General features: G+C 43.7%; 1 protein-coding gene across 1 annotated transcript in view; it reads right to left on the bottom strand.

Moving 5' to 3' along the window:
* The window catches only part of SOAT2 (sterol O-acyltransferase 2), a 29,331-nt gene extending 8,267 nt beyond the window's left edge, over positions 1 to 21,064 (bottom strand). The window contains exons 1-8 of the mRNA XM_075265814.1: positions 20,907 to 21,064; positions 16,058 to 16,110; positions 14,828 to 14,955; positions 6,000 to 6,059; positions 5,633 to 5,740; positions 5,020 to 5,302; positions 2,792 to 2,864; positions 2,210 to 2,294 (exon numbers count right to left, since the gene is read on the bottom strand). Coding sequence (XP_075121915.1) covers positions 2,210 to 2,294; positions 2,792 to 2,864; positions 5,020 to 5,302; positions 5,633 to 5,740; positions 6,000 to 6,059; positions 14,828 to 14,955; positions 16,058 to 16,110; positions 20,907 to 20,994 — 878 coding nt within the window. The 5' untranslated portion in view covers positions 20,995 to 21,064. The remainder of the gene's footprint in view (positions 1 to 2,209; positions 2,295 to 2,791; positions 2,865 to 5,019; positions 5,303 to 5,632; positions 5,741 to 5,999; positions 6,060 to 14,827; positions 14,956 to 16,057; positions 16,111 to 20,906) is intronic.
* Positions 21,065 to 24,503: the final 3,439 nt, after the last annotated feature.

Below are 24,503 nucleotides of genomic sequence, written 5' to 3'. Positions count from 1 at the left end.
GCCTCTTCACACAATACCACACAGGGGAGGATTAGATACACGTGTCTTCACACAGTTGTACACGCCATAGGATTAGATACACGTGTCTGCACACAGTACCACATGCCATAGGATTAGATACGCGCATCTACACACAGTACTACATGCCGTAGAATTAGATACACGCGTCTACACACAGTTCCACACTCCAGAAGATTAGATACGTGCGTCTGCACACAGTTGTACACGCCATAGGATTAGATACATGCGTCTGCACACAGTACCACATGCAGTAGGATTAGATATGTGCGTCTACACAAAGTTCCTCACGGTGAAGGATTAGATACATGCCTCTTCACACAATACCATACAGGGGAGGATTAGATACACATGTCTTCACACAGTTGTACACACCATAGGATTAGATACACGGGTCTGCACACAGTCCCACACACCAGAGGATTAAATACGCACTTCTGCACACAGTACCACATGCCATAGGATTAGATACGTGCGCCTGCACATGGTTCCACATGCCGAAGGATTAGATACAGGCGTCTACACACAGTTCCACACTCCAGAGGATTAGATACACAGATCAACACACAGTATCACACGCCAGAGGATTAGATACACGGGTCTCCACACAGTCCCACACACCAGAGGATTAAATACGCATTTCTGCACACAGTTCCACACACTGAAGGATTTGATACACGCGTCTGCACACGGTTCCACATACCGAAGGATTAGATACAGGCGTCTACACTCAGTTCCACACTCCAGAGGATTAGATACGTGCGCCTGCACACATTTGTACACGCCATAGGATTAGATACACGCGTCTGCACAGAGTACCACATGCCGTAGGATTAGATACACGCGTCTACACACAGTTCCACATTCCAGAGGATTAGATACGCGCGTCTGCACACAGTTGTACACGCCATAGGATTAGATACACGCGTCTGCACACAGTACCACATGCAGTAGGATTAGATACGCGCGTCTACACATAGTTCCACACGCCAAAGGATTAGATACGCGCCTCTTCACACAATACCACACAGGGGAGGATTAGATACGTGTGTGTGCACACAGTACCACACTTTGGAGGATTAGATACATGTCTCTGCACACAGTACCACAAGCCAGAGAATTAGATACGCGTCTCAGCACACAGTATCACACGGGGGAGGATTAGATACGCGTGTTTACACACAGTACCACACGGGGAGGATTAGATACGCGCGTCTACACACAGTACCACATGCCATAGGATTAAATATGTGCATTTGCACACAGTACCACATGCCGGGGGATTGGATACACGCCTCTACACACAGTTCCACACGCCATAGGATTAGATACGCGCCTCTTCACACAATACCACACAGGGGAGGATTAGATACACGTGTCTTCACACAGTTGTACATGCCATAGGATTAGATACACGCGTCTGCACACAGTACCACATGACGTAGGATTAGATAGGCGCGTCTACACACAGTACCACATGCCGTAGGATTAGATACATGTGTCTGCACACAGTACCACATGCCGTAGGATTAGATACGTGCGTCTACACACAGTTCAACATGCCGTAGGATTAGATACGCGCCTCTTCACACAATACCACACAGGGGAGGATTAAATACGTGCGTCTGCACACAGTACCACACGCCAGAGGATAAGATAAGCGCGTCTGCACACAGTACCAAATTCCGTAGGATTAGATACGCACGTCTGCACACAGTACCACATGCCGTAGGATTAGATACCCACGTCTACACACAGTTCCACATGCCGTAGGATTAGATACGCGCCTCTTCACACAATACCACACAGGGGAGGATTAGATATGTGCATCTGCACACAGTACCACACCAACAAGGATTGGATACTTGCATCTAAACACAGTACTACACGGGGAAGGATTAGATACAGCTTTACTCCAGGTATCCATAACAACTGATCACAGGTTTTTCACTGACATCCAAAATGAGATACACATAATCACATGATGCTTATGGACATACACACAAACAACATACAAAATACACCAGTGCAAAATTGGACAATTCTTATGGGGCCACTACACAAACATAAAATGTAATATACCCGTGCAAAGCCGGGTCCTCCCTCTAGTATTCTTATGAAATGGGCATGGTACATCTATAGGAGTTATACAAAACTGTATATTGACTTCTTGACTTATCTTGGGAGTTACCTGGGGTAGCTGTCTCTGTAAATCAGGGTCGGACAGAAGAGAAAATAAAGATAACTGGAAAGTGCAGGAATTTGGACCTTCTTCTCTGCAAGGTAAAGAAAATCAATAAACCTTGAATCATAAAAACATACGTGACTACTCCTGTATATATTAACCACACCTATAGAGTTTAAAGGGCCAGTCCTGGAATTATATGCTTCTTAAAACCTTATACTGCATTATACACCAATAGTAAAAGTCTATAACAGCTTGTGCGGCGACAGAAAAGAGAACAACCTTTAATCTTTCTCTATGGTGAACCACTGTAGGGTCTTCAAGATCTGAGACTCCAATATTCAGTCATAGACTTTACATGGCAGGATCATGACATGGCAAGGATTTCATTTACCATGTATCTGAATGACAGCAATTGTGGTAGTGGGACAAGTTTGTCTCTAGTTGTTTTAGAGATAGGCCAGTCTACTTCTCCCACCAATTGTGAGACTGGGATTAGCTAGTATGGATATTACAATATATACGTGCGCTAGGCTTCATTACTTATTTTTGTGGACAAACTGAAGATAATGGCCTGTGTTACATTACCTTTACTATCACCATGTAGCACTATTGGCGCAGTCTCTCTTAGAAAAGAATAACTCTTCATTATGAAGCGAACCTATAAAATGATACAATAAAAACATTGCATCAGTTGTATTATACTGAACTTTTTACCCTGTATGCAGGCGGCAACTTCATCTGATTAGAGATGAGCGAACACTGCTCAGATCAGCCGATCCGAACAGCGCGCTCCCATAGAAATGAATGGAAGCACCTGGCACGCAGACTTTGCCGGCGGCCGGTCGCTTAACCTCCCGCGTGCCGGCCGCTTCCATTCATTTCTATGGGAGTGTGCTATTAGCGTGTTCACTCATCTCTACATCTGATCTATAACTAATAGTATTGCCTCTAATCCTAAGGAACCTGGGTTAGAAGTTAAGATTAGGTGGCTAATTATAATATAATTTCTACTCATTTTTTTTTCACTCTCCATTCTTGTATCGAGTATGACTACAAAACTATCATAGACCTCAGTCAGTTGTCTACATACTATCGTTGCCTAGAGCCATAACTGTATTGTAAAACACATCACTAAATGCTGTTAAGGTAGCAGAAGAGAAGCTCAGGCAAGATAAAAAAAAATATCTACAATCAGAAAATAAAATTGATACATTTGGTTTTAATAAATAATTAAATAATTTTAAAAATTACCATTCCTTTCAAGGAAACACAGACACCAGAAAAACTGGGGAACGTTATAAAGTCTGGTCTTTTACACACTGACCTTAATCTAATCCCAATTGGCTTCAATGGGCCCCAATTCTTTTAAGTGTAGCAGGCCTCTAAATTATATTTCTCCTACTGAATTAACATCTTGTCTGCTAGTGATATAGTCAGGTACTCTGCAAATAGGGTGTAGTGAGCATCCCCCTGAGAGTTTGGGACCCACAGGGACTAGTGGTATACGTAATGCCAAAAAAAGACGAGAGACTATTGGACTTCACAGGGTTCAGAGAAAAAACTTACCGTATATACTCGAGTATAAGCCTAATTTTTAAGCACAATTTTTGTGCTGAAAAAGTTCCCCTCGGCTTATACTCAAGTCAAGCATTTTTTTTTTATTTTTTTTTTTTTGGGGGGGGGGGGGGTCTATGACCAGCTGCAATAGAAATGTATAGAATCTCCCATAAAATAGTGGGAAAAAAAGAAGCTTAAAAAAAATATAATAAAAAAATAAAATAAAAGTTCTAAATCCCTTCTTTCCCTGTGTCTACTGAATATAGGGTATCTGCAGCTCTCCTCTTCCGTCAGGATGGGATTAATAGGAGCACTGCAGATATCCTATAGTCAGCCACCCTGAATTCCACGTGGGGGAAAAAAAAAACAGTCCTCAAGCTCAGGGAAGGGCAGACAGACAACCAAAACACCCCCTCCCCTTCCCCAGCACCAGCAACTACTGCACCCAAAAACCATTTTAAGTTTCGAAATTTTCCAGTAGCTGCTACATTTCCCCCCTAGGCTTATACTCGAGTCAATAAGTTTTCCCAGTTTTTTGTGGTAAAATTAGGGGGGTCGGCTTATACTCGGGTCGGCTTATACTATATATACGGTATATACGGTAAGCGCATGGAATATTTCTGTAGACTAATGGAATAAGGGGAGTATACACGGACCAATCTGGACAGTAAATCAGTAACTCCTGGGTGTGAATGTAAGTGAAACCCCTATGAGTGTGACCCAAACAGACTTTGTGGATTCTATCTACATGTCTCCTGAGGCGGTGAACTCACCCTGGTCAAGAGACTGAGTTCTTCTGAGTAACGACAATAAATCTAGTAACTTTTTGACTTGTTTGTTAAAGAATAGTAACTAGAGATGAGCGAGTACTGTTTGGATCAGCCGATCCGAACAGCACGCTCCATAGAAATGAATGGATGCACCTGGTACTTCCGCTTGGACGTAGCCGGCGTGCTTAACCCCCTGCGTGCCGGCTACGTCCATTCAATTTCTATGCGAGCGTGCTGTTCGGATCGGCTGATCCGAACAGTACTCGCTCATCTCTAATAGTAACCACCAAGCATCCTATCTATGTGTAGTTGTAACTAGCAAGATCTTTGCCTCCCTGGATAAATAATAGACACTTTTTGCATCATCTTCTTGGATTTCTAACATTCTGTTGAGATCACAATATCATTCACATAGCTTAATTTAATTAAAACTGACAAAACAAGGTTCAGGGCAAATACAGACTCTACGGCACTTACTAAACTTACCTGTTCCAGGATGACAATGAAGCTTGATGCCGGAGGCAGCCGGTAATGATTGACCACATAGATGGGGAAAACGCAGAGTACAGACGCCTGGCCCACAAGCAGGAACAACCCAACACAGCCAGATAGCAGGAGCTTGTGCTTTGACTTTGGGTACAAAAAGCCCCAGAAAGACAACATTTTATATGGCACCAGGAGTGTGTATAGAAACATGCAGATCCATGACCAAATCACAGTCCCAAACTGCCCAAATGTATAAAACAGAATTTCAAAGTCCAAAACTATCCTGCAGAAAGAAAAGGACTGTGAGAACACAGACACATAGAATATCAATCAAAAATGTATAAAAACAAAAAGACATAAGATGGCACAAATGCTCGTGTCCAGATGGGATAACTTATTGTTATTGCCATGGCCAGTAACTTAGGGAATCTAGTAGATTTTAATGTCATACAGCCCAATATATTTTTGCATCATGAACTAGACCCAAATACTACAGCATAGTACAGTATATTCTGTACAGATATGTATACAGCACAAGGCTACGCTGACATAAGTGGATAGTCAGAATGAAGTATGAATGGCAGCTTAGAACATAATGACAATGTTCACTTACCGGCCTTGGTCAATAATATCCACAGCGACTGTGCTGATCACAAAAACACAGAGCGCAGCCACAAACATGTGGTAGATGGTGCAAAGATGTTCTATCTCCATCAAGTCACTGTGAATAATACGCCATGAGACATCACATTAGATACATACAAGGAGAGAATTACAAGCCATTGGCAAATAGTGTGTGAAAAAATAACTCCCTATATTAAACCTTGCCATACAGAAGTCTGTAGATAGGTAGCTATTATTTTGATATTATGGGGCTGCAGCCTTTGTCTCCTGATCTCCTTCTCCTACATGATATGGAGGAAAGACCAATAGCAGGAGGTAAACCTATTGGAAAGCTGTGACATAAGAGTGACACTTACTCCAGCAGTGATGCCCGATGCAGAAAAACTTTCTTTCTTTCCGTTACTGCCTCATGGGGTCTGGAATGTAAAGAAAACAGTGAAAATAATATCGCTAAACCTACATTTGCTGATTGTATAGAAACGATATATTGAAGACCTGATACAAGAGCGACAAAGCAGAGAACAAGAAAGAGATAGAGACAGACACAGAGAGAACCAGAATGGCTATAACTTACAATATATTTCTTGTTTTCTCCCTTTTATTTTACAAACTGTTTTGCTCATTTGGTCGCCTTTATTTGTCCTTTTCATATAAACACTGAACCCTTTGGTATTAAGTCATTCAATTTAATGGTGGTCCATGTATGCGCTATGAACCTTTAGGCTTTTTAAAGTGTGTTTGCTGTCTGAGAAGAGAGAGAGAGAGAGACGTGTGCATCTGTGAGTGGGGTTCCTAAACCCATCACAGTCAGTAGGTGGTGGCAGCATGTATCTGGGGTATGTGGCCTGTGTTGGGGTGTGATTTATACTCGGTTTTCAGCCTGAGTGAAAGCAATATTGACTGAATAGAGTGAATTAACCCCAGACAGCCACACACATGTCATGTACTAGAATGATCTAAACATAACACTATCCTTTTAGTTGAGATTGACATTTACAGTCTGTGTCTGCGTCATGCATGTCTGTAAGGAAATCTGGCAAACTGGCCCCATCTTTAGAGTTCTTGCTAGCAGATTTGTATATGCATAAAAAGATGATTATCTCTGCACTGTTCCATCAGTTTGTAGCTACATGGGTATACAGTCCCTGACAAAAGTTCTGTCGCTTCTCCATGTTGTGGAATCAAAAGCTTATAACATGACTTTAAATTCATCTATTGGTTTAATAAATGACTCATATGAAAGCTGAAACCTTCCCAAATGTGTTTTTTTTAAGAAAATAAATTGGCTTCAATGGTGAAATATTGATCATTTAATGAACACAGAAAGGTCAGATTTTGGCAAGACAAAAGTTTTGTCGCCTTGTCATATAATGCCCCCAATCCTAGTGTACAGCCTCGCCAGTGCTCACTAATTGATCGGTTAATTAATGGGTGTGTGTGTAAGAAGAACTCCAGCACCCCAAACCTTCACTTGAACTACAACTTCACCTCTGACAGCATGCCAAAAATCAACCCTGTGACCAAAGCCTTGATTATCAAGCGGCTGAAGACCAGATCCACTGCAGAGGTGGCCGCACCTTTAATGTGTCTCAGCGTCAAGTACAAAGAATTAAAAAAAAAGATTTGAACAGACTGGAGATGTTTTTGACAAGCCCAGGTTGGGCAGACCCCGCAAGACAACGGCTCAGGAGGAACGTTTGCTGGTTAGAAAATCAAAAGCCAGCCCCTCTTCCACTGCAGCAGAGCTCCAACAGGCCTGGCCACCTCAAGTCCCTGTGTCAACTAGAACAGTTTGTAGGAGTCTGCCTCGAAATGTCCTCCATGGTGGAATCAGTGCCCAGAAGACAGCACTGGACAAGAGGCAATTAAATGCCCACAGCCTGCTAAACGGATGGACAATGGAAAAGTGGCAGAAGGTGGATTTCTCTGATGAGTCTTCAGTTACATCACAGCCACCACAAATACTGCAGGAGACCTTAAACTTAACTGTTTTCTGGGTGTAAGATCATGGTCTGGGGTTACATTCAGTATGGGGTGTGCAAAACATTTGTAATGTGGAAGGCAATATCTGTTAGGAGTATTTAGGTTCATTGCTTTCTTTCCTGGTTGATTAGTCTGTCCTCCCATTTGCACCTGGGAGGAGTGGTCTCTACTCGGTATTTAAACCCATGCCTCCCATGGTTCTGTGCTGAGTGTCGCTTTTACAGAGCTAGGCCTTAGCAGGAGGAGTAGGTGGTTATCTTGGATAGAGGAAGTTCCGTGGTTGGTTTTTGGGAGGTTTTGGGTGAACAAGTTGGTGTGTGTGTTTTCCCTTCTGTGTTCACCAATCCTCCCTCTGTGTATAATTGACTGTGTGAGTGAATTGCCTTATCCTTTGATTTCTACTCAGTTTCCCTGTGTTTGTTTCCTAGTGTAAAGTTCCTTCCCATATTGGTTTGGGGAATTCCTTTCCTACATGTTTCCTGTGTGCTGCTTGTGTTGTTAGTCAGCGCACACCCTTGTCAGTCCCTGTCAGTAGCAGCTTCACTTGTTCGTTAGGGGTGACCCCCTTTAGTCTCCAGTCCCTAGAGATCTTATAGGGCATTCCTTCTCCCACTTCCCTCTAGGCCTACGGTGTCAGTGAGAGAGGAGCTGTCGGGGTCAGGCTTAGCCTGAGAACAGCCGACCTACACCCGTGAGGCAGGGACCGGGTTAGCTAGTGGGAGTAGTGCAGGGCGAGATTCCCTACTGCTATCCCTTAGCCCCGTTGCAGCTACCAGGACTGACATAACAGTACACTCAGCCGGTAAAAAAAAAAAAAAAAAAAAAAAAAAAAAAAAAGGTTCGTTTGTATTATGACGGACCTGAAACAGTTGTACCAGGCGGTGCAGCAGATCTCCACTGAGATGGAGGGGATCAAGCTACGAATGGATGCCATCCAAGCTTCTGGCGTATCTCAAGTACAGCAGTTGGCTCAACACACAGCCTCTCAGGTGGAGGGCATACAGAGGCAGGTGAGTAGCGCCCCTGTGGGTCGGCCTCTGGAGCCAAAAGTCAGCTTACCTGAACCCTTCCGAGGTAAGAGGTCAGATTTTTTCCGATTTCAAAAGGACTGTCTTTTGTATTTCCGGCTACGGCCGTTTTCCTCCGGTTCTGAGGTACAGAGAGTTGGGATTATTATTACTTTATTGAGAGATGATCCCCTCATCTGGGCACATTCGTTACCAGCCGACTCAGCTTGCTTACTAACTGTAGAGGCGTTTTTCTCCACAATGGGGTTACTGTATGACGACCCAGACAGGGTACGCACGGCTGAGTATAACCTACGACGTGTGGTGCAAGGGGATCATGCTATAGAGAAATATTGCACAGAGTTTCGTAGGTGGGCAGCAGAAGTACACTGGAATGACCCCGCTCTACTTAGTCAGTTTGAGACAGGGCTCTCGGACCAGGTTAAAGACCATCTAGTTTCTCACCCTGTTCCGGGAGATCTAGATGAGGCCATGCAGCTGGCAATTAGAGTTGGACGGCGCCTCCGGGAGCGTGGAGACAAGAGTCCTGGGGGGCTTAACCCTCCTCAATTCTCCGTTTTTAGAGAGGACCCGGGGGACCAACCCATGCAGATTGGGGCCACTGTGCGAAGTGCTAGACCCAAGAGTGAAGGGTCCCACACAGTACGCTGTTTTGTGTGTGGAGGGATGGGACATGTAGCAAGGGTATGCCCCTCCAGAGAATGGTTCGCCAAGGAGAGTAATAACCCCAGGTCTATTGAGGGTAAAGGGAGAAAACCTACTAAGGAGGGAGGTGTGCATATTTCCTGTACTCAGACTGCCGGGTTGACCCTTGAAGGATGGGTAAATGGGCAGAAGTGCCGGATTTTGGTTGATTGTGGTTCGGCAGTCAACCTTATTGACTCAGAGTTTTGTGAGCAATTAAGGGTGAGTCCTTTGGTCTTGAAGTCTCAGATACCGGTGTGGGCTATTGATAAGACCCCTCTACAGCAAGCTGTCATCTCCAAACAGGTGGAGGGTCTGGAGTTTGTTGTGGGTGGCCACCGGGAAGAGATTGACTTGTTCTTGTTGTCTAAATTACCAGCACAAGTAGTGTTGGGGTGGCCCTGGCTGAAGCAGCATAACCCTATTATCAACTGGGAGACCGAGTCAGTAGTTTCTTGGGGGCAGGGGTGTAATGGTCGATGTCTGCCCATATCCGTTATGTCTTTGTCTATAGACAATTTGCCTCAAGAAATATGTGAGTTTAGGGAGGTCTTTGAGGAAAGGGCAGCCAAGACATTACCACCACATCGCACCTATGATTGCTCGATTAAATTCATACCAAATGCAGTGCTACCCAAGACACGGTTGTACAATCTCACTATTCCGGAGAGGGAGGCGCTCAAAGAGTATATTGAGGGGAGTCTAGAGGTGGGGCATATTCGCCCATCTAAGTCCCCAGTAGCAGTGGGGTTTTTCTTTGTAAAGAAGAAAGATGGAGGGTTGCGCCCTTGTTTGGATTTTAGGGAGATTAACAAAATCACGGTGCGGAATCCCTATCCCATTCCGTTGATCTCGGATCTATTCAGCCAGATTACGGGAGCCCGCTGGTTTAGTAAAATAGATTTACGTGGGGCATATAACTTGCTGAGAATCAAGAAGGGGGATGAGTGGAAAACAGCGTTTAACACACCCCTAGGACACTTTGAGAATCTTGTGATGCCTTTCGGTCTAACCAATGCGCCTGCGTTTTTTCAGAATTTTATTAATGATGTACTAAGTGCCGTCATAGGGAGGGGGGTTGTGGTCTATCTGGACGATATACTCATTTACACCCCGGATTTGGAGACTCATTGGGAGAGAGTGAGAGAGGTTTTAGATCTCCTGAGGGTTAACCAATTAAGTGCTAAGCTGGAGAAATGTGTGTTCGCGGTCAATAAATTATGTTTCCTTGGCTATATCCTATCGGACAAGGGGTTTGAGATGGACCCTGAGAAGGTCAGGGCAGTCTTGGAGTGGCCGCAACCCGAGAACCTAAAGGCGGTCCAACGGTTCTTGGGGTTCTCCAACTATTATCGCCAGTTTATCAAGGGATTTTCTGAGGTTGTGAAACCTATCTCGGACTTGACTAAGAAGGGGGCTGACTGTGCTAAGTGGTCGCCAGAGGCGCTAGCTGCGTTTGAAGAACTGAAGAAGCGATTCTCGTCCGCTCCCATTTTGAGACAGCCGGATGAGAGGTTGGCCTTCCGAGTGGAGGTGGATGCCTCCTCGGTGGGGGTGGGAGCAGTACTTTCTCAGGAGTTCGAGGAGGGTACGCATCCCTGTGCCTTCTTTTCTAAGAAATTCTCTGCCTCTGAACGGAATTATGACATCGGAGACCGGGAACTACTGGCAATAAAACTTGCGTTCGAACATTGGCGTCATTTCCTGGAGGGGGCCAGAAGGCCAGTCCAGGTATTTACTGACCACAAGAATTTGGTTTATCTTGGGTCGGCGAAGAGATTAAATGCACGGCAGGCCAGATGGGCTCTATTTTTTGCGCGGTTCCATTTTACCGTGACTTATGTGCCGGGTTCAAAGAATGTTAAGGCTGATGCTTTATCCCGGTATATGTCGACTGAGGAGGAACGAGAGGCGCCTGCCACTATTCTTGGGGATGGAGTGGTGGTAGCAGTATTGGGCGCGAAATTGGAGAAGGCCTTGATCGAAGCGCAACACGCTGCACCTTCCAAGATACCTAGAAACAAGCTTTTTGTTCCAACTACTCTCCGACAAAGTCTCCTGAGGGAGTGTCACGAGTCGGTTCTTGCTGGTCACCCGGGGGTTTCAGAGACCATGAGATTGGTGTCTAGGAATTTTTGGTGGCCAGGGTGGAGTAAGGATGTCTTACAGTTTGTTCAAAATTGTTCGGTCTGTGCAAGAGCCAAGGCGTCGCATACCCGTCCCCACGGTCTTCTACATCCATTGGAACCTCCTAAGGCACCTTGGACTCATCTGTCTATGGATTTCATCACGGGCCTTCCGGTGTCTAAGGGTTTCACGGTCATTTGGGTAGTCGTTGACCGCTTCACGAAAATGTGCCATTTGATCCCGTTTTCCAGGCTGCCATGTGCCAAGACACTATCTGAGGCGTTTATTAAAGAAATTGTAAGGTTGCATGGTCTTCCTGAGGATATCGTTTCGGACAGGGGACCGCAATTTGTGGCTAAATTCTGGCGGGCTTTTTGCAGCAGGTTGGGAGTTACACTGTCGTTTTCCTCCGGGTTTCACCCAGAGTCTAACGGACAAACAGAGAGGAAGAATCAGGATGTGGAACAGTTTTTGAGGTGTTTTGTTCGAGAGAACCAGAATAATTGGGCTGCCTTTCTCCCCCTGGCAGAATTTTCCCTAAACAACCATGATTCCAATGCCACAGGTACCACACCTTTTTTTTGCTCCGGTGGTAGACATCCTGTTTTCGGAGTATTTTCTTCCATTTCTTCCCCAGTTCCGGAGGAGGAGCTATTTTCTAAAAAGCTGCAAGGGGTATGGTCCCGTATCCGAGAGAATCTGGTGCGGGCGTCGCACCAGGCTAAGGTCCAGGCGGATCGGAAGAGAGGAGAGTTGCAGTTCTTCCCTGGTGAGATGGTTTGGTTGTCCACCAAGAATATCAGGTTGAAGGTTCCTTGCAAGAAGCTGGGTCCCAGGTTTGTGGGTCCTTTTAAGATCATCAAGATGGTAAATGAAGTGGCGGCGCAGCTGCAACTACCTAAAAGGTGGAAGATAAACCGGGTGTTCCATGTCTCCTTGTTAAAGAAGGCCAAGAAGGGAACGTCTCCTGTTAAGGTTCCACCAGTTTCTGAGTCCGGGGAGTATGAGATATCCCGAGTTCTGGATAGCAAATATGTTCGGGGGAAGCTACGGTATCTGGTGGCATGGAAGGGATACGGTCCTGAGGATAATTCTTGGGTTCTGGAGTCGGATATGTCAGCCCCCAGACTCGTGGAGAAATTCCACAAGGAGTTCCCGAAGAAGGATGCTCCTAGAGAATCCGGAGTCTTCTCCTTGAGGGGAGGATCCTGTTAGGAGTATTTAGGTTCATTGCTTTCTTTCCTGGTTGATTAGTCTGTCCTCCCATTTGCACCTGGGAGGAGTGGTCTCTACTCGGTATTTAAACCCATGCCTCCCATGGTTCTGTGCTGAGTGTCGCTTTTACAGAGCTAGGCCTTAGCAGGAGGAGTAGGTGGTTATCTTGGATAGAGGAAGTTCCGTGGTTGGTTTTTGGGAGGTTTTGGGTGAACAAGTTGGTGTGTGTGTTTTCCCTTCTGTGTTCACCAATCCTCCCTCTGTGTATAATTGACTGTGTGAGTGAATTGCCTTATCCTTTGATTTCTACTCAGTTTCCCTGTGTTTGTTTCCTAGTGTAAAGTTCCTTCCCATATTGGTTTGGGGAATTCCTTTCCTACATGTTTCCTGTGTGCTGCTTGTGTTGTTAGTCAGCGCACACCCTTGTCAGTCCCTGTCAGTAGCAGCTTCACTTGTTCGTTAGGGGTGACCCCCTTTAGTCTCCAGTCCCTAGAGATCTTATAGGGCATTCCTTCTCCCACTTCCCTCTAGGCCTACGGTGTCAGTGAGAGAGGAGCTGTCGGGGTCAGGCTTAGCCTGAGAACAGCCGACCTACACCCGTGAGGCAGGGACCGGGTTAGCTAGTGGGAGTAGTGCAGGGCGAGATTCCCTACTGCTATCCCTTAGCCCCGTTGCAGCTACCAGGACTGACATAACAATATCAATAGCCTAAAATATCAAGAAGTATTAGCTTCCTCTTACATTCCCAATCATAAAAGAGATAAAATTTTGCTGCAGGCTGGTGCTCCATCTCATACATCCATCTCTACATTAAAGTTCCTCAAGGCAAAGAAGATGAAGGTGCTCCAGCACTGGCCAGCCAGGTCACCAGACATGAACATCATTGAGCATGTTTGGGGTAGGATGAAAGAGGAAGCTTGGCAGACAAAAGCAAAGAATCTTGATGAACTCTGGGAGGCTGTAAGACGGCATTCTTCGATGTTCCCGATGACTTCATCAATAAATTGTGTGAATCATTGTCGAAATGCATGGATGCCGTCCTTCAAGCTCATGGAAGTCACACAAAATATTAAATATGGCTCTAATAGCACCACAACTTCATTCACCAATGTTAGGAAACATATCTTTGTATTTGAACTGAATTATTGGTCTGATTTTCACATTACTTTATGTGGGCGACAAAACCTTTGGGGTGCTGGAGTTCTTCTTATACACCCCCATTAATTAACCGATCAATTAGTGAGCACTGGCGAGGCTGTACACTAGGATTGGGTGCATTATATGACAAGGCGACAAAACTTTTGTCTTGCCAAAATCTGACCTTTCTGTGTTCATTAAATAATCAATATTTCGCCATTGAAGCCAATTTATTTTCTTAACAAAAAAAAACATTTTTTGGGGGGGGTGTGTTCAGCTTTCATATGAGTCATTTCTAAAACCAATGGATGAATATAAAGTCAGTTTATAAGCTTTTGATTCCACAACATGTGTAAGCGACAGAACTTTTGTCAGGGACTGTACGTCTACTCCTATTAAAGGCCCCTATATGACATTATTATTGGTTTGGGAGCTATTTTATATCTGACAGACTCCCTGAAGTCTTTCTATTCATATCCCAAATATTTGCTCACTGGCATAAACACTCTAAGGCTGAAGGCCCCATGTTGCGGAAACACTGCATCTTTTGTTGAAGATTTTACTGCGTTTTTTTGAGCCAAAGTCAGGAGTGTTTTGTAAAGGAAGGAAAAATATATAGGAAGTATTTAGACAATTCCCTGCAGTTAAATCCAATCCTGACTTTGCCTTAAAAAACTACAGCAAAATCTGCAACAAAAAACGCTGCATTTCCGCAATTTGGAGCCTTAGTCGAAAAGGTGAATTTGCAGGGAAATTGCTCTTAATCTAGCCAAATTACCTTGCCATGTAAATTCTCACAATCACAGTGGTATTTTTATAATTGCAGAATTTGGCTCCTTTTCTCCGAAAATTGTGTCTTTAAGAATAACGCAAATGAGCTCCGAATGCAACAGGGGACACGTCAGACCCTGATCTGCACTGTTATCAAATCTGCATTCTAGCTAAAAACACAGATTTGCTACCAATTACAATAGAAAAACATAATTATTTTTGCACCCACTTCACCTTACCTCTTTTGTATCCTAGCAGTTACAGTCTTCCGATTCCTTGGGTAGGATTCAACACCTAATGTTATAGCTTTATCCAGGAGAATTCTCATTTGGGAGTTCAATTGTTCCAAAATGTCTGCTTTTATTTCCTAAAGCCAGATGTCACATAAGAGTCAGAAATAAATGAATCGGAGAAATATGTATTCATATAATAAAAGGTTTACTGGATACAGAGGGGTCACGCATTTACAAGTTCTGTGCGATTTGAGGCAGCCAGGTATGGTGAACCATGTAATGGATGTTAAGATGCTGTGCCTGTGGCATGGTGGAGCCCAGAGCCTGGAGGGCTTGACCTGGCAGCTCCCCCTACAGGAGCTGTGTGGCAGCAGTGATATGTCCCCATGTGGTGCTGCACCCAGTAGTGTAGGGACCCACTATACAGAGGTCATGGAGGACTGCCCTTTCCCCCATGAAAACTCATGCACACTTGGCTGAAAAGCGCATCCATGTATATAGATAGAGATGAGTGAATTTTTCTAAATGATTTAATGCAATCTGAATTAATTTGTGTCAAATTGTGTTAAAAACAGCTATTTCCTGGCTGTAGAGAGCCTGTATAATGGTGCAGAACGTTGTGCCTTGCAGTGGATTCCTGCGATGCACTGATCACTTGTTCAGCACTATAGACTGCAATACTCGTGCATTGCAGTCTATAGAGGAAGTCAGTCTATGCAGACGCATAGGCTGACTTCCTTACTTCTGGGCAGGATCAACCAAATACTGAGGGCTACTAGCAGCCCGGGGTCAGTGGCCAGACCCAGGACTGCAGAAGATGCATATCGACAACGCCCGATCTTGCCACGGGGGGTGCTGAGGGGGACATGTAGCATAGCGGAACTCTTTGGATGCTGCTCCAGATACAGTGGGCAGTCATAAAGGTGTTAAAGGGCTGTGATATCACAGGGCTGGCTGGCTACGAATTGGCTGCCCTTATGGCATTGTGGATAATCCTGCGTTCCCAGATTTCCTTGCTCCATGTCCTAACATGCAGCAGCCATTTTTAGAAAAAATGTGATTCGTTACAACGAAGCGTGAGGGAATCCGGATTCGATGAGAATCAAATATTTTCCGAAATTCGGATCGAATTCCACTTCGGCAGCTTCAATTCGCTCATCTCTATATTTAGCATATAAATTCACTCTGATCTCTCTATATATATCCAGTATACAAAATACACCACAGTTCACCGACCTCCATGTGCGTCTTCCATTCTATTAAATCATTTATGTGATCTGACACTCCACCTGTGGAGACAATACAAGACTGGTCAGTGCATGACTCTTGTATAATAGTTTGGTTCTGTTTTATTATGTACAGATGTAGCCGAGTTAACCCAAACTGCAATATTTGTGTGCGTATAAAGCACATGAGAACATATCCATTCACATCATTCTTTCCCCAGTTGAATTTACAGTCTAATAACACAGGTCAACAGCATTTTTGGGGCCAAAGATATTTCAACGAATTTAGGGTAACTTTGGGGTGCTGATTCTGAATATGTCATCAGTTTTGCCAGATTGGCTCAAGTTTTTGAGATTTGAGATTCCATGTTAGGATACTCCCATTTTCGTTTCTTATGCTTATTGAATCCTTGCACTTGCACTGCACAGAAATAACAGTCATCATGATGATTTTTTTGCTCTCTCCACACCATTGGAACACCAAATTTGAAGCTTTTTCTTTGTCCTTTGCTCCATTTTCGTAATAATTCGATACATGCTTTGCACACTATGTGTGGTGCCCAAGACTTGTCTTGGTCCCCAAGCATAACCTCAAAATAGGCCAAATACACTTTTTTTATGAAGTCTGTTATGTTTCTTCTATGTTTTTGCAGTGTATATTCACCACAAATGTAACAGAATGAGTCTGGATCGTTAAGACAACTTCTTCTTGATGAGTTCATGCTTTTCATTGGAAAACAGACAACAACATAAAGTTAGTGCAAAAATCAAGCTATGAACAAACTTTTAGAACACTAATTAACAAAAAACTATATTGAGAACTGCTCAGTTCAAGTACTAATCCAAAGAAATTAATGAGATGATGCGTCGCATTTACCAACAAGTGCTATAAATAAGATACCACAAATCTCAAAAACTTGAGCCAATCTGGCAAAACTGATAGCATATTCAGAATCAGCACCCCAAAAATACCCCAAATTCATTAAAATATTTTGGACACCAGTAAATTTTTTTTTTTTTTGTTGACCTGTGTAATTGTTCTATATTACCAAATATTGCAAAAATTATACTAAACTTTAAAAATTGTCAGCAGTAGAAATGAGCAAGTTGATTCAAAACAAATCGAGTCACGAGTTTTCCAAAAATTTCTAATTCCGGCAAATCTGGGATTTTGGGAATCATTCTATACAAATTGCTAAAAGTTACCGCCAAATGTAACTAATAACTCTTAGTCTCTGACCTACTTTCAATGATCTAGAGCAGGGATCCTCAAACTGCGGCCCACGGGCCACATGTGGCCCATCAAGCACTTCTGTCTGGGCCTGCCGACAACGCCGGCAGGCGTGCATTTATAATGAAGCTCCTGGGGAGCTCGGGCCAGGCCATGGAGCGCACTTCACTTTACCTATTGGAGGGCACCGCTCCCGATGTCTGTGTGGCCTGCTCTGCCTCCGGCCCACTATTTAAAAAGTTTGAGGACCCCTGATCTAGAATAATCTAAACCACATGATGTGAAGCAACCAATGACAGCTATAAGCAGAGAGTCTCAGGTCCAGTCTGTGGTCCAGGATACTCACGATTATTGAAAGTAGGTCAATGACCAAGGGTTACTATTAGATGTTTTCAGTATATGGTATAATACCGTAATGTCCAGTAGTAACTCTTGGTCACGGACCTACTTTCAAAGATTGAGCAGGCAATAACATACTTAGACTCTCATCCGACAGCTGTCATTGGCTGGATCAGATCATGTGGTTTGGGTTACTCTCGGTCATTGAAATTAGGTTAATGACCTACTTTCATGGTCCACGATTATTCTAATCTAAATGGGCCAATGACAGCTATAAACTCATTACTGTTGTCATTGACTAGTTTAGATTATGTGGCCCGAGGCTGCCACTGAAAGTAAGCAATGACCAAGCGATACTGTTAGATTTGTTTGTACCACATGGCAAAAACATCCAATAAACAACTTTCTAGGACAATCGAGCCACTTTTGATTTTGAGTAAATTTAGTCAAACCAAATCGAATTTGACAGACAATTTGGGTAAATCAGACTAGAAGTGAATTTCTAGAATTCGTATTTCTCTAGTTGGTGGTCACTAAAGTGTGGTGTTGCACTTGTCACTGCTACAATATGCACCGCTGGCAGCAATGCCGCTGGATTTGATAGGTCAGTATATTCAAACTCGATTTTCACAATTGGGTTCTAATTTATAGGGTTCAGAATATCCCCTTTAAGCTAGGGCCCCACATTGCGGAAACGTAGCATTTTTTGTTGTAGATTTTGTTGTGGTTTTTGAACCCAAGCCAGGAGTGGATTGAGCAGAAGGTAGAAGTATAAGAGCTTCCTATATATTTTTCATTTCTTTTGTAGCCATTCTTGGCTTTGGCTCCAAAAAACACAACAAAATCTACAACAAAAAAAAGCTGTGTTTCTGCAACGTCTCGGCCTTAAAGGGACTATCACCGACACAAATACCTTGAAGTTATATTATCTAACCTGAACCTTCCTGCAATTTTGTCTTCTCACTTTGTATTCTGTTAGTAAATGAGTCTTCATTGATTACCAGTTGCCATTACCAGTTCCCTTAAAGGTATTAAATATTATTTGCTGCACTACAGCAGGTCAATTTTTGTTGCAGGTTTTACTACTGAAGTTAAAGCCACAGGTGAACCTACAGAGAAGTCTGCAGGTGACCGACAGGAAAAAACATAGAAAGAGGATCACAACTAGAAATGGAACTACAGGGACAGGTATGGTTTCTTTTTTTTCCCTTTTTTTTGCTTAGCACTCACCCTGTCTGCCCTGAGATTGGAAATCCTAGACAACCCCACAATCCACAAGGAACACAATATAATAAGTGTCTATATAGTCATGAAAACCTTGTATAAGCAATAGTAAACATATATAAAGATATCTCTGAATCCTACCCAAGTGACGTATTGCAGAGGGCAAGGACACAGAACACGTCTCTTCTGATGACTTTAAGGGCTAAGTAAGGTCAGACAGAAAAAACACAGCAACCAGATATTACACTGCAGAAAATGAGGTATTATCTGATTCCGTGTAAAGTGCACACGTTATATCTCCCCTAGGCCTAACAACAAACACACACACTACTTCAATAGGGTAAAAATTTAACCAAAACCTTATAGTGGTGGAGCCATACTGACCATGACACCTCACATCTGGCAGGCATGTCTGTCTCCAGCCGCTCCGCTACTTCTTCCTCCATTAGTGTGCTGTGCCAACCTTCACCAAGCTGGCCCCCCGAGTAGCCATTGGTTGGCCTCCATGCACTTCTTATCAGGAGCCCTATGAATGAGGGTATTCTCTTCCAGAAGCCATACTCTTTAGGGAGAATTTCCACACACAAAAGGAATCTTATGGATCACATCATTTGTTGAATTCTCCAATTTATACAGAATACAACCTTGGTATTCTTCCATATGAAAAAAATAATATTCAGAGGTATAGTAAAGGCCCATACACTTGTCTGGCCACCATATTATGGCTCTGTACAACTGGGTGACTCTATATTAGGTTTGTGAGATACCAACAGATGCTAAAATGAATCAATTCATGCAACTTCTCGCATTAATATTTTGACCTCAAAAGGAAAAACTCGTCACCAGGTTGAAGGTCATTAAAAATCATTATGCCACATGTTTTATAGTACCTGGCAACGTCATTTCTGGCCCAGGTTTCAATTATAAATAAGACTTCCTGGTACTTTCAGATTTTAAAACCCAACAGACTCCCTTAGGGTATGTTCACATGGCGGAATTTGCTGTGGATTTGGGGGTGCATATGACCCATGGATCTGGGGCAGACTCAGCCCGGAATCCCATCTGCCTTTCAATGGAGGCAGAGATCACAGCAGAACGCAGAAAAATGAGTGTCCTGCTCAATGTTGCCACGGAATCCACGACTCGAGACTCCATGAATTCACCTGGACCTAATCAGCAGCCGCAACGGAATGGCGATGTATTGGATCAGCATCTGCTCACGGCTGACTGTGGATGAAGATGAAGAATTCCTCTTCATCTCTTCCGTGTGAACATACCCTTATAGTCAATGGTGTCCCTAGGGCTTTGTATGTAACCGCTATCACACAGTTTTTTGGCCACACCACAGCGGCAGTCAGTGCTTGGGCACTCGTTTTCAATTGCGTAAGTGATAGTAGTGATTGATGAGGCCGTGGTGTCGCCAAAAAACTGTCTGGCAGGTCCTCAAGGTTGGGGTCTGACAAGGTATTTTACCCATGACTTTCTTCCATTGAGAAGTAAACATACGTGGTGGAAAAAAGCGAATACAGACACGTGGTGCTATGATGGCTGAGAACAATGGTCTTAAATAATGGTAGACGGAATTTGTAGAAGCTGAAAAATTCTGCTTCAGAAATTCAGAAACAGATTTTTCCACTTTAGTAATTCTGTGGCAGGATCTGGGTAAAATCAGTCCATGTGGTGGACGGTCCAAGGTCATGTGATGGACATGGTTAAAACCTGTTGGTGAGTTACACAGATTGTCCATCACATGACCTTGGACCGTCCACCACATGGACTGATTTTATCCAGATCCTGCCGCAGAATTGCTAAAATGGGGGAAAAATCTGTTTCTGAATTTCTGAAGCTGAATTTTTCGGCTTCTACAAAAATTCTGATTTATATCTGACATTTCACATTTGTGCATCTAGGACAAGAGAAAACCACACTATGCCTGATGCCCTGACTCAAGTGGTTAACTATAGGTAATAATCTATTCAATACCCCCATACTCCCAAATCACACCCCTGCAGCTACAATGCCTAGTCACAATTCATCTATATGCTACCCAGGCCCCAGTAGTTACCATTGTGTTGTTTGCAGGTTTCATCTGGAGCGTGATTGATCTTCCTTTGACGTATGGTGGGTTCTGTGGTCTCCTCTGTAGGTGCCATGGTATATCACTGGAAAGATGGTGCCCACAGACACACTCTCATGCTTGGAAATCCGTCAAAGTCCCCTGAACTCCCTTGCAGTGAGAGTAACTGTGTCTAACAACCCTTGTCCTGCCTATAGTCACTGTGATCAATCGCTTTCTCCCCTGCCCCCAAACAGTTAAGACTTCCAATAGACTAAAACCTGCTGTGAGCTGAAGGATCCTGAGTAACCTTTGGAAGAGAAGAGAACTTTGCTCCGTCTGGCCAAATTATCTGATGGAAGGGAGGATATGTACCAGAGGATCACGCTGACCTATAAGTGCAGATCTTATCTGATCACTGTGGAGCCTATAGAATAGATATCTCATGCTAAACTACTATCTGTGAGGGATGATCTGACCTAGAACAGTAGTCCACAACCTGTGCAACATCAAGCTTTCAGGACATGCTGGGAGTTGTAGTATTACGCAGGTTGCTGGAGGAAAGCATGTATTTGCAACTATTTTACAGGATATCTCCCACTTAGATGAAGTGGAGACCGGTTCTAGCTCGATATCACGTGCCGGGCGCACACAATGTCAGGGTTTACATGTATTGACCAGTTATGCAATGAGGGAAAGGTCTTGCATGATGGGTGGCTGGTGTTATCAGTATCACAGGTTATTTTAAGCAGGGTTCATTTGCACTTTGTTACTACAGTGTTTCATTCCCTATTGCCCAGAATATCCCAAGTCCTCATATTTAGTATCCGCAGATATAGCTGATTATTGTGACAGACACGGAAGTCTATGGCTACCTGCCCCACTGTTCTCCTGCACTACAGTATAAGCCACTTTAGGCCTTTAGGTTGGCCTATGAGAGAGCAAATCACCAGTACAGGTGGTCCGATGATGTCATTGCATGAGCCAGGCTGCATCATGTAATGTAGGGTGTCGTGCAAAACCCCTTCCTGCCAGTCCCTTTCCATTCTCCACCCACTTACCTTGACCACCCACAATTCCCATTCCAGACCCTTTACTTGCCCTTGAAATAAAACAAAGACACTTCTCTGTTGGATAATGTTGGCCACAGCAACCAGTTTATTAAAAAATTTACAACAATGTAAACAAATTAACACATATAAAGTTCCCCAATAATATAAACCTATATATGTAGCCAAGTTAAACTTTGCCACCAACCGTCACCCCAGACTCACCACACTTGGCTTACCACTCCTTACGACTCCCTTTTGAGAGACCCACCATGTGCTAGACCACCCAAAACCAACAAGAATCCAGTTTGGTGTGAGCATTCCCCCTCACCAATTTCAACTCCAATGACCACCGTCCACCATGGTCACTGTGACTTCTACGACCACAAAGCCCCAAAACACAAAACACTGCATTTAAAGGGAGAGAGGAATCATTAACAATGTCGACGACCAGCCAACTGATTCTTCTGCTTGGACGCCGCTCAATAATGCCGGTAAGGCCCAGTGCACACCTTGGCAAAACGGTTTAAGATCAGTATTTGATTTCAATGGGTTTTAAAAGTAATCTACATGTACAGTGGGGCAAAAAAGTATTTAGTCAGTCACCAATAGTGCAAGTTCCACCATGTACAAAGATGAGAGGCGTCTGTAATTTACATCATAGGTAGACCTCAACTATGAGAGACAAAATGAGAAAACAAATCCAGAAAATCGCATTGTCTCATTTTGTAAGAATTTATTTGCAAATTATGGTGGAAAATAAGTATTTGGTCAGTAACAAAATTTCATCTCAATACTTTGTTATATATCCTTTGTTGGCAATGACAGAGGTCAAACGTTTTCTGTAAGTCTTCACAAGGTTGGCACACACTGTTGCTGGTATGTTGGCCCATTCCTCCATGCAGATCTCCTCTAGAGCAGTGATGTTTTGGGGCTGTCGCTTGGCAACACGAACTTTCAACTCCTTCCAAAGGTTTTCTATAGGGTTGAGATCTGGAGACTGGCTAGGCCACTCCAGGACCTTGAAATGCTTCTTACAAAGCCACTCCTTCGTTGCCCTGGCGGTGTGCTTTGGATCATTGTCATGTTGAAAGACCCAGCCACGTTTCATCTTCAATGCCCTTGCTGATGGATGGAGGTTTGCACTCAAAATCTCACGATACATGGCCCCATTCATTCTTTCATGTACCCGGATCAGTCGTCCTGGCCCCTTTGCAGAGAAACAGCCCCAAAGCATGATGTTTCCACCCCCATGCTTTACAGTAGGTATGGTGTTTGATGGATGCAACTCAATATTCTTTTTCCTCCAAACACGAAAAGTTGTGTTTCTACCAAACAGTTCCAGTTTGGTTTCATCAGACCATAGGACATTCTCCCAATACTCTTCTGGATCATCCAAATGCTCTCTAGCAAACTTCAGACGGCCCGGACATGTACTGGCTTAAGCAGTGGGACACGTCTGGCACTGCAGGATCTGAGTCCCTGGCGGCGTAGTGTGTTACTGATGGTAGGCTTTGTTACATTGGTCCCAGCTCTCTGCAGTTCATTCACTAGGTCCCCCCGTGTGGTTCTGGGGTTTTTGCTCACCGTTCTTGTGATCATTTTGACCCCACGGGGTGAGATTTTGCGTGGAGCCCCAGATCGAGGGAGATTATCAGTGGTCTTGTATGTCTTCCATTTTCTAATTATTGCTCCCACAGTTGATTTCTTCAATCCAAGCTGGTTGCCTATTGCAGATTCAGTCTTGCCAGCCTGGTGCAGGGCTACAATTTTGTTTCTGGTGTCCTTTGACAGCTCTTTGGTCTTCACCATAGTGGAGTTTGGAGTCTGACTGTTTGAGGGTGTGCACAGGTGTCTTTTTATACTGATAACAAGTTTAAACAGGTGCCATTACTACAGGTAATGAGTGGAGGAAAGAGGAGACTCTTAAAGAAGAAGTTACAGGTCTGTGAGAGCCAGAAATCTTGATTGTTTGTAGGTGACCAAATACTTATTTTCCACCATAATTTGCAAATAAATTCTGACAATGTGATTTTCTGGATTTGTTTTCTCATTTTGTCTCTCATAGTTGAGGTCTACCTATGATGTAAATTACAGACGCCTCTCATCTTTTTAAGTGGTGGAACTTGCACTATTGGTGACTGACTAAATACTTTTTTGCCCCACTGTATAAGTTTGTACCATTTCCATCTGGTTTCAGCTTTTTTGTGCGGAGAGAAAAGTAGAATTTGCAAGACTTTGTCTCCATACGAAAAATAAGGATTCCAGACAGAGAGCAACTTATCCGTGTTTTTTCTTTTTCTTTTAACACTGAGGTCTTGATCATCTGCCCCACTTTTAGCCTTTTAGACTAGTTTTAGGCTAAGGCACCACTTTGCGAAACACAGCTAATAAATGCTGTGGAAAAAAAAGCAATCGAGTTTTTCATTGCATTTTGCCAAGTTTTTTTTTTTCAGTGAATTTTCTCCCCATATTAAACCTTTAAGGATAACGACTCTGTTTAAGCTCTGCTCATTCTGAAAGGTAGTCACAGTGCAGAGGGATCTCCCCTATTCTC

Source organism: Leptodactylus fuscus, chromosome 2 (assembly GCF_031893055.1).
Source record: "Leptodactylus fuscus isolate aLepFus1 chromosome 2, aLepFus1.hap2, whole genome shotgun sequence".
NCBI classification, from domain to species: domain Eukaryota; kingdom Metazoa; phylum Chordata; class Amphibia; order Anura; family Leptodactylidae; genus Leptodactylus; species Leptodactylus fuscus.
The sequence above is the reverse complement of the archived record's forward strand: the minus strand, read 5'-3'. Positions and strand labels throughout refer to the sequence as shown.